We start from the raw sequence: 11466 nt of genomic DNA on the forward strand, positions 1-11466 counted from the left end.
TTATCATGTATGGGCCAGAGGGCATGAGAATAGTATATTTACATCACTGAAATGCAGTAGATGAAGTTTTATAATCCAGTTGTTTCATGGTAATCATTTCTAATTATGTAATTTTTTAATAATATAATTTCAGAATTTTATCTGAATTTCAATTCTATAGCTGTCATGTTGGACTCGGAACTTCAGTCTTCTGTATTGTTAGTAGTAGTTCAGGCCACTAGACTACCAGTATAGTTATTTAACTCCATACACCACCAGCTCCCTCATGGTCTAACAATAGTGTTCTTATAAGCCATTCTCCTTATGTGGACTCAAGAGACTGCGTATTTGATTTCAATATATTTATAAGAATATTTTTTTCAGTACCTTGGTGTATTCCCCCAGTGAATACTCAGATGAATCTCTCTTATAACAGCAGACTATATGGTATAGGGGCAGAATTAAGCCACTTGACTCATCAAGCCTGCTTCACCATTTCATCATGGTTGATCCATTTTCCCTCTCAGCCCCAATCTCCTGCCTTCTTCACGTATCCCTTCATGCCCTGACTGTTCAAAAATCTATCAAGCTCTGCCTTAAATGTACCCAATAACTTTGTCCCCACAGCCGCCTGTGACAACAAGTTCCACAAATTCACCCCTCTCTGGCTAAAGAAATTCCTTTTCATCTCTGTTCTAAAAAGACCTTCCTGTATTCTGAGTATGGGTCATCAGATCCTGGACTCTACCACCATAGGAAATAGCCTCTCCACATCTACTCTATCCAGGCCTTTCAACATTCAATAGGTTTCAATTAGGCCACCCTTCATTCTTCTGAATTCTGGTAAATACAGGTCCAGAGCCATCAAATGCTCTTCACATGGTATTTAAATATCTTAATGGTTTTTGCAGAATTGATGGTTTCAGGAGTAGAACTAAGTCAAAATGAAAAACCATATGAACCGATATCTTTCATTCTTTTCTCTAATGGTCATTTAACAGTTCTTGTTTTTAAAATGTATTCATTTACATTAATATAGAATAATTGTATAAATTTTCCTTTTGTTCCAGACAGCTGATCAAAGATGTTATCTTTGCTCAAAATGTTATGACTGCAGAGGTTATTCTTACTAATTACATTGACCAAAATTTAATATGAAAATACTGCAAATACTGAGTTACACTTTGCACAAGTTTTCTGTAATAAATTGTGAATGTCAGATATGTTTAAAGTTCAGCATGTTCTCCCATGCATGTTAGATTTGATAAAACTTATTCAAGGTAAATGCCATCCACTGAATAATTTGGTCTTACCAATGTGAAATCAGTATTGGTGTGAAACAGTTTAATCAAACACCTTTTTTTTCATTCTATTTGTTGTCTTTTACAATATTCTCATCAGTGTCACATTGGGAATATAGGTAAAAACTAGCAGATTATACTGCAAGTATAAATTATTGGAAATCCTCAGTAAGTAGGTGGGATATATTAAGAGAAGAGATTGATTAAGAGATTAGGAGAAGGGAAAATGTTTTTTTTAAGGTTGTTGAAAATAAAATATTTTACAGTCTATTTTTCAAGACTTGGGAAAGGAATTTCATAATGACAAAGACTTTATAAAGGTGTTTAGTAACTTTTCTGTCCAAAAGCAACAATTAACGCTACATATGCATCTTTATTTAATCATGCATGTTTGTTTTCTCAGTCGGAGGAAAACCATTCCTGATCACCTCTTGTTTTTCTCATCGATGGATCTTTGGTTGGATTGGCTGCCGTTGGCATGGGTGGTCAGGGTTTTTCTTCGGATGTGGCAGTCTAATTACAATAACTGTTGTAAGTCTGGACAGATATCTAAAAATTTGTCATTTACGGTATGGTAAGTGCCATACAAATTTAGATTTGTGCAAATTTAGTTTTCTGCAGCAGCCTCTGCAATAACTATTGTTAAGTTTAAAATTTTTATCTTTCAGGTGTTTGGTTTCAGAGACGTCATGCCTTCATGTGTTTGGGTTTCATCTGGCTTTATGCCATATTTTGGGCCACTATACCCCTTGTTGGATGGGGAGAATATGTCCCTGAGCCTTTCGGTACATCATGCACTCTGAACTGGTGGCTCGCACAGGCCTCTGTGAATGGACAGGTCTTCATACTGAGCATACTGTTTTTCTGTCTCGTGCTTCCAACAGCTATAATAGTATTTTCCTATGTAAAGATCATAAGCAAAGTGAAATCATCTGCCAAAGAGGTTGCACATTTTGATTCAAGAGTTCAAGGAAACCACTTACTGGAAATTAAACTTACCAAGGTATTTTTTTTTATCAATTATCTATCATCTGTGTTTAAGAACAAACAAAAAATTTACCGCATCTCGTGCTGCAACATGAGGCTGCTTAGCAAGATAAGAGCCCATTGAATTACAGGGAAGTTACTAGTATGGGTGGAGCATTGGCTGGTTGGCAGAAAACAGACAGTGGGAATAAAGGGATCCCATTCTGGCTGGCTGCCTGTTACCAGTGGAGTTCCACAGGGGTCGGTGTTGGGACCGCTGCTTTTTATGATGTACAGTATGTCAATGATTTGGACCACGGTATTAAGGGATTTGTTGCTAAATTTGTCGATGATACAAAGATAAGTGGAAGAGCAGGTAGTGTTGAGAAAACAGAGAACCTGCAGAGAGACTGAGATAGTTTTGGGGAATGGGTGAAGTGGCAAATGAATACAATGTTGGAAAATGTCTGGTCATACACTTTGGTGGAAGAAATAAACGGGCAGACTATTATTTAGATGGAGAGAGAATTCAAAATGCAGAGATGCAAAGGGACTTGGGAGTCCTTCTGCAAGATACCTGAAAGGTTAACCTCCAGGTTGAGTTGGTTGTGAAGAAAGCGAATGCAATGCTGGGACTCATTTCCAGAGGGATAGAATATAAGAGCAGGGATGTGATGTTGAGGCTCTATAAGGCACTCGTGAGACCCATGGAGTATTGTGTGCAGTTTTGGGCTCCTTATTTTAGAAAGGATATACTGACATTGAAAAGGGTTCAGAGAAAATTCGCGAGAATGATTCCAGGAATGAAAGGTTTTCCATATGAGGAACGTCTGGCAGCTCTTAGGCTGTATTCCCTGGAGTTCAGGAGAACAAGGGATGATCTCATAGAAACATCCTGAATGTTAAAAGGCCTGAACAGATTAGATATGGCAAAGTTATTTCCCATGGTAGGGGATTCTAGGACAAGAGGGCACGACTTCAGGATTGAAGGACATCCTTTTAGAACTGAGATGCGAAGAAATTACTTTAGTCAGAGGGTGGTAAATCTGTGGAATTTGTTGCCACGAGCGGCTGTGAAGGCCAAGTCATTGGGTGTATTTAAGGCAGAGATAGATAGGTTCTTGATTAGCCAGGGCATCAAAGGGTATGGGGTGAAAGCAGGGGAGTGGGGGATGACTGGAAGAATTGGATCAGCCCATGATTGAATGGCAGAACAGACGCAATGGGCTGAATGGCAGAACAGACTCGATGGGCCGAATGGCCTACTTCTGCTCCTATATTTTGTGGTCTTATGGTCTTAACTCTAGTGGGAATGTTTTGCATGACTTCATATATTACTTGAATCAGAATCAGGTCATAAACCATGGAATTCTGTTGTTTTCTGATAGCAGTATAATTCTAGGAATCAGATTGAAAAAAAAATGATATTGTTAGGAAATTCTGACCATTCAAGGAGCTTGCATTGATCAATTGATGTTAATGCACCTGCCTATAGGTGGACAGCCTTCTCTATGCTTACATGGAAAAAACTTAGAAGTTCCAGGAGGATTCTGGGCTCTAATCACCTTAGATTTCTCCCCCTGTAACTAGAGTAATAGAAACAAAACATTTCTTAATAATCCTTTTCATTGAAACATTTGTTTATTTAAATACAAGCTGGATTTTTTTTCTGCTGGTGTTGTTTTCAGATTGTTTTGATATATTTCAATGTTTGGTATTGACTAGAAATGGGGCGAGGAGTTGGCACGATTCCCTATGAAGGAGTAGGAATAAGTTTCGGCAGCTCACACCTTGGCACATCATGAAGAGAAAACATTGTGGTTCTGATCAGTAGGCTCTTCTTGCCAATTCATCCACACATAGCCATGTCAGGAACTCTGTCATGCTCCAATACAATATTCCTAAGAATTATAAAGGTGGAAAAATAGTACGAGAAAACTACTGGCACAATCTTCCCCCTTCCTTTCCAGTCTTGGCCCAAAACATCGACTGTTTATTCATTTCCATAGATGTTGCCTGACCTGCTGAGTTCCTCCAGCATTTTGTGTGAGTTGCTAAGTATGACCACAACCCTAGTTTGAGACTTAAAGGCAACTTTGTGAAGGTCCTGCAAATATCCTTCAATTTGTGGAATATTACTTTTTCAATTAAAGTACCGATTGTACAATTAAAAAAGTTCTTGAAATCGTAGAGCAATACTGCATGAATACAGGCCCTTCAGCCCAACAAGTCAATGCAGACTGTGATGCCCAGCCAACTAGTCCCTATTTCCTCTATTTAGCCCAGATTCCTCTAAGCCCCGTCCACCTGTCCAAGTGCTTCTTCAACAGATATTTGTACCTGCCTCAACCATTTCTTCTGGCAGATCATCCCATATACTTGCCATTCTCTGCATGAAAACGTTGCCCCTCGTGTCCCTTTTAAACCTTACCCCTCTCACCCAAAATCTATGCCCCCTAATTTTGGACTCTTGAGGAAAAGGCTGTTACCATCTATTTTATCTATAATAAAGTATGATTTTAAACATTTCTATAATGCTGCACCTCATTCTCCTATCTTCCAAAGAATAAAGACTTAGCTTGGCCAATCACACCCTATAATTCAGGCCCTCTTGTCCTGGCAACATGCTCAGTGTATTACATCTAAACAAAGGAGATAACAATGGGGCGAGGGAGGAGTTGGATAGGGTAGACTGGGAACACAGGCTATCTGGTGGGACAGTTGAGGAACAGTGGAAGACTTTCAAAGAGATTTTTTGTGACGCTCAGCAAAAGTATATTCCAGTTAAAAGCAATGACAGTAAGGGTGGGGAGAGTCAAGCCATGGAAATAAAGCAAGGCATCAAAGTAAAAGCTAGTGCATATAAAGTCACCAAGAGTATGGGATGCTGGAAGATTAGGAAAACTTTAAAAAGCAACAAAGAACCACTAAGTGAGCAATAAAGAAAGGGAAGATAGATAATCAAAATATAAAAATGGATAGTAAAAGTTTTTATGATTATATACAGCAGAAAAGGATGGCTAAAGTGAATGTAGATCCCTTGGAGAGCGAGAGGTGGGGAATTAATATTGGGTAATGAGGAAATGACCAAGGCTTTGAATGACTATTTTGTGTCAGTCTTTATGATGGAGGACACAATTAACATGTTGAAAAGGGATGATATGGATGCGATGGGAGGTGAGGACCTCGATACAGTAGCTATCACTAAAGAGGTAGTGTTGAGCAAACCTGTGGGCCTAAAGACAGACAATTCCCCTGGTCCTGATGGAATACATCCCAGGGTACTGAAAGACATGGCAGGAGTTATAGTAGAGGTTTTGGTAATAATTTACCAAAATTCTCTGGACTCTGGGCAGGACCTGGCAGATTGGAAGACAGCGAATGTCATGCTACTGTTCAAAAAAGGATGTAGGCAAAAGGCAGGTATCTATAGGCCAGTTAGTTAAACATCTGCAGTTGGGAAAATACTTGAAGCTACCATTAAGGAAGAAATAGTGAGGCATCTGGAAAGAAATGGATCCACCAGGGAAGTGCGGCATAGATTCAGCAAAGGCAGGTCCTGTTTGACAAACTTACTGGAGTTCTCTGAGGATATAACAAGCACAGTGGATACAGGGGAACAGATGGACGTTATTTACTTGGATTTCCAGTGTTCGATAAGGTGCCACATAAAAGTCTTATCCATAAGATAAGGATGCATAGAGTAGGGGGTGATGTATTAGCATAGAGAGAGGATTTGTTAACCAACAGAAAGCAGAGAGCTGTGATATATTGGCAATCATTGGTGAGTGGTGTGTCGCAGGGATTGGTGCTGGGCCTGCAACTATTCACGATATACATTAACGATCTGGAAGAGGGGACTGAGTGTAGTGTATCTAAGTCTGTTGATGACACAAAATTGAGTGAAAAAGCAAATTGTGCAGAGGATACAGGGAGTCTGCAGAAAGATATAGCGAGTGGGCAAAGGTCTGGCGGATGGAGTACAATGTTGGTAAATGTGAGGTCATTCACTTTGGATCAGATTATTATTTAAATGGTAAAAAATTGCAACATGCTGCTGTGCAGAGGGACTTGGGAATGCTTGTGCATGAATCACAAAAGGTTGGTTTGCAGGTGCAGCAGGCTATCAAGAAGGCAAATGGAATGTTGGCCTTCATTGCTAGAGGGATTGAATTTAAGATCAGGGAGGTTATGTTGTAACTGTATAGGCTACTGTTGAGGCCATATCTGGAGTACTGCATGCAGTCTGGTCTCCTTACTTGAGGAAGGATATACTGGCTTTGAAGGCAGTACACAGGAGGTTCACCATGTTGATTGCAGAGATGAGGGAGTTAGACTATGAGAAGAGATTGAATCGCCTGGGACTGTACTCGCTGGAATTTAGAAGAATGAGAGGAGATCTTACAGAATCAGATAAAAGTTATGAAAGGTATAGATAAGATAGAAGCAGGAAAGTTGTTTCCACCGATTGGTGAGACTAGAGCTAGGGGATATAACCCTTCTGGGGGAGTAAATTTAGGACAGAAATGAGGATGAACTGCTCTTCCCAGAGAGTTGTAAATCTGTGGAATTCTCTGCCTAATGAAGTAGTGGAGGCTACCTCAGTAAATATATCTAAGACAAGGTTAGATAGATTTTTGCATTGTAAAGGAATTAAGGCTTATGGGGAAAAGGCAGGTAGGTGGAGATGAACCCATGGTCAGATCAGCCATGATCTGCTTGAGTGGCGGAGCAGGCTTGACGGGCCAGTTGGCCTAATTCTGTTCCTACTCCTTATGTTCTGATGTTCTCAAGTCTTTTCTGCACTCTTTCCAGTTTAAACATGTTTTTGACCAGACTTATTTTTTATATAGGTAGAACAAGGGACGAGGTCCTGCAGATATGAATATACAGAGTTAGGTCAGAAGATAAGAATCAGGATCTCAAGGGTGTAATCCCTGTATTACTCCCAGTGCCACATGCTAGCAAGGTCAGAAGTAGAAGCGTAGCCCAGAAGAATTTGTGGCTAAAGAGCTGGTGGAAGGGAAAGGGTTCTTGGACCAGTAGGATCTCTTCTAGGATGAAGATGATATGCACAATAGAATTGGATGATACTTGAATCAGAGAGGGGCCAATGTCCTTGCAGGGTAATTTGTTAGTACTACACCGGAGAGTTTGAACTAGATTGGCAGGGATTGGGATTTGGTCAGGACCAAGTTATAGGATAGCCCTGTAGCCAGCAAGAGCACGTCTAGTAACCAGGATAGACAGATACAAGGAAACACATGGAAAGGAATACCAATTTAAACTGCATTTATTTGAATGCATGACATTTAACTGGTAGGCAGACACACTGAGAGTGTGGATTGGCTCAGGGGTCTGGGATGTTACCGCCATGACAGAAAAGTGGCTCAGAGAAGGATAGGATTGGCTCTGAGGTCAAGAATGCAGATGCTACCGATGTGACGGAGATACAAGTAGGCAAGAGGACGGTGTAGTCTTTTTGATCAGGGAGGATATTAGAAATGATGCTAGAGTTGTCAAACAAGCCCTTGGTCCAGCTGGTCCATACTGACCTGTTATTTATCCTTGTCCCATCAACCACCACTGGACCATAGCCCTCTATACACCATGTGTTAGGCAGTACCATTTTGGTGTGGCACATCTTGCACCAGGCCAAGCACACCATTGCTGGGATACTCCATTTCGGGATGGGACCCATGCAGGTCGCATGGTGCTTGGATAACCCAGTAGCCAGCCAGAGCAAGATTGGTATCCAGGATAGCCAGGGCCACAGTAAAGGCAGGGAAAAGAATACTCATTTAAACTGCATTTATTTGAGTGCAGGAAATTTGGGCCAAGGGTCCCGTTTCTGTTCTGTAGTGCCCTGACAACATTGTTGATAATATGTACTGATACGTTACTTTAAGAGTGATATAGAACAGTGGGAATTGATTTTAATTTCCATTAAGTGCAAACATATTGATACTAACTACCAGCAGCATAGCAGGCTTCATATCCTGCTATGTGGCATTGTATAATGTATTGCTTGTTTAGATGTAATTTATAATTAATATAACATAAAGGCCTTAATTCAGGTCAAATTTCTTTAGCAGCTGACGTACCCCAGTAAACTCTCTGAATCATAAAAGTATAATTTCTGTCAGTCATACTAAATCAAATGAAATCAGTAAGCAGTTCTAATATGTATAATTAGGGCAGAAGGAAGATTTTCATATTTATATGCCTGATACTTAATTCACACTATAGGATTTAAAATGCAGGACTGCAAATTGCAGAATTCACTATTTTCCATGCCTTTTATATAATCAAAGGGAGTTCTTTCCTCATTAGGTTTTCAAATGTCATTAAAACTCACCACACTGATGTATAAAGAGCCGAACTACCTTGGCTTTTCAACCATGCAAGCTCTACAAATGCAATTCACACATTCAACTGCACTTGCAGAGACTGCATGATCAAAAATACCTAAAGATACATAAGTCACCCAGACCAGATAAACTGCACCCTAGGATTCTGAAAGAGGTAGCATTAGAGATTGTGGTGGCATTAGAAATGATCTTTCAAAAGTCATTGGACTCTGGCATGGTGCCAGAGGTCTGGAATATTGCAAATGTCACCCCACTCTTTAAGGAAGGAGGAAAGCAGCAGAAAGGATATTATAGACCAGTTAGCCTGACCTCAGTGGTTAGGAAGATGTTAGAGTCAATTGTTAAGGATGAGCTGATGGAGTACTTGGTGACACCAGACAATATAGTACAAACTCAGGATGGTTTCCTTCAGGAAAAATCCTGCCTGACGAACCTGTTGGAATTCTTTGAGGAGATTACAAGTAGGATAGATAAAGGGGATGTAGTGGATGTTGTATATTTGGACTTTCAGAAAGCCTTTGACAAGGTGTCACACACGAGGCTGCTTACTAAGATAAGAACCCATGGCATTACAGGAAAGTTACTAACATGGTTAGAGCATTGGCTGATTGGTAGGAGGCAGCGAGTGGGAATAAAAGGATCCTTTTCTGGTTGGCTGCCAGTGACTAGTGGTGTTCCGCAGGGGTCGGTGTTGTGACCGCTTCTTTTTATGTTGTATATAAATGATTTGTATGATGGAGTAGATGGCTTTGTTGCCAAATTTGCAGATGATATGAAGACTGGTGGAGGGGCAGGTAGTGTTGAGGAAACAGATAGGATGCAGAAGGACTTAGACAAATTAGGAGAATGGGCAAAGAAGTGGTAAATGAAATACAATGTTGGAAAATGCATGGTCACGCACTTCAGTAGTAGAAATAAATGTGCGGACTATTTTCTAAACTGGTAGAAAAACCAAAAATCTGAGATGCGAAGGGACTTGGGAGTCCTTGCGCTGAACACGCTAAAGGTTAACTTGCAGGTTGAGTCGGTGGTGAGGAAGGCAAATGCCGTGTTAACATTCATTTCAAGAGGTCTAGAGTACAAGAGCAAGGATGTGATACCGAGGCTTTATAAGGCACTGGTGAGGCCTCACCTTGAGTATTGTGAACAGTTTTGGGCCCTGATCTTAGAAAAGATGTGCTGGTATTAGAGAGGGTCCAGAGGAGGTTCACAAGGATGATTCCAGGAATGAAAGGGTTATCACACAAGGAACGTTTGATGGCTGTGGGTCAGTACTCGCTGGAATTCAGAAGGATGAGGGGGGATCTCATTGAAACCGTTCATATGTTGAAAGGCCTAGACAGATTAGATGTGGAAAGGATGTTTCCAATGGTGGGAGAGTCTAGGACAAGAGGGCACAACCCTCAGGATCGAGGGGCGCCCTTTCAAAACAGAGATGCTGAGAAATTTCATTAGCCAGAAGATGGTAAATTTGTGGAGGTTGTTGCCACATGCAGCTGTGGAATCCAGGCCATTGGGTGTATATAAGGCAGAGATTGATAGATTCTTGACTGGACATGGCATGGAAGGTTACGGGGAGAAGGCTGGGAACCGGGGTTGAGGAGGAGAAGGAAAAAGGATCAGCCATGATTGAATGGTGGAGCAGACTCGATGGGCCAGATGGCCCAATTCTCCTCCTATGTCTTATGCTCTTACAGTCTTATGGAAAAACCGCAGGTCAGAGTTGAAGGTCCAAGTTTTGCACCTTAAATTTAATGCTCAAAAAGCAAAATACCACAGTTGCTAGAAATCTAAAACCAAGCCGGAGACATCTTGAGATACTCAGCAGGCCAGGCTTCATCACTGGAAAGAGAAACAGAGTTAATATTTCAGGTTGAAGGCCTTTCATCAAACGCCTATTTGTTGTCTCAAAGAAATAGAAATAGAAAAGTCCTGTCAGATCTCTGGACCAGCCAGGTCCAAATTCACATTCTGATATTATTCCCATTAAATATTGCAATTTTTGTATGCGGTGTGATTTTGACTTAATAAACATGTTTGTTTTATTTTCATATCAGATAGCAATGTTAATATGCGCAGGATTCTTGATTGCTTGGATTCCGTATGCAGTTGTTTCAATCTGGTCAGCGTTTGGATCTCCTGACTCCGTGCCAATAAAAGTTTCTTTGGTACCAACTTTATTTGCAAAGTCAGCAGCAATGTATAATCCCATCATATATCAAGTCATTGGCTGTAGATGTAGCTACGAGAGAATCTGCGGCTGCCTCCGATCGTCACATCCAAAGACATCAGACAGGAATACATGGTAAATATCGTGGTGATAGAATAATATTTGGACTTATTGGGCTGAGCTTTACATCTCTGATCTATGGTGGTGTTGATGAGGCATGGTTACCGTATTCGGTGCTGTACCTGGTGTTTCTCTTTTTATTATTAACTTCATTATAGTAACTGTATTTAGTCCCTGCATTTACATTAGGTTGTATGATATTCCTTATGCACTTAGAGTAGGATGTATGATAGTCCTTACAAGTGGAATAAAATCTAACTCAAATATGTAATTTAAGCCATGCAGCGGTACAGTAGCATGGTGGTTAACGTAACACCATTACACCACCAGTGAACACCAATCAGGGTTCAATTCCTGCCACCATCCCTAAGGTGTCTATGGGTTTCCTCCACGTTCTCTGGTTTCCTCGCACATTCCAAAGATGTACGGTTAGGGTCAGTAAGTTGTGGGCATGCTATTTTGGTGCTAGTAGTGTTGTAACACTGTGGGCTGCCCAGCAAAAATCTCGCTAATTTGATTTGATACAAACAATGCAATTCACTGTATGCTTCACCATTTC

General features: G+C 40.6%; 1 protein-coding gene across 1 annotated transcript in view; it reads left to right on the forward strand.

The window, feature by feature from the left end:
* The window catches only part of opn5 (opsin 5), a 68076-nt gene extending 57150 nt beyond the window's left edge, over positions 1 to 10926 (forward strand). The window contains exons 4-6 of the mRNA XM_063070756.1: positions 1684 to 1854; positions 1949 to 2283; positions 10675 to 10926. Coding sequence (XP_062926826.1) covers positions 1684 to 1854; positions 1949 to 2283; positions 10675 to 10926 — 758 coding nt within the window. The remainder of the gene's footprint in view (positions 1 to 1683; positions 1855 to 1948; positions 2284 to 10674) is intronic.
* The last annotated feature ends 540 nt before the right edge of the window (positions 10927 to 11466 follow it).

The sequence above is a fragment of the Mobula hypostoma genome, chromosome 2 (genome assembly GCF_963921235.1).
Source record: "Mobula hypostoma chromosome 2, sMobHyp1.1, whole genome shotgun sequence".
Lineage (NCBI taxonomy): Eukaryota > Metazoa > Chordata > Chondrichthyes > Myliobatiformes > Myliobatidae > Mobula > Mobula hypostoma.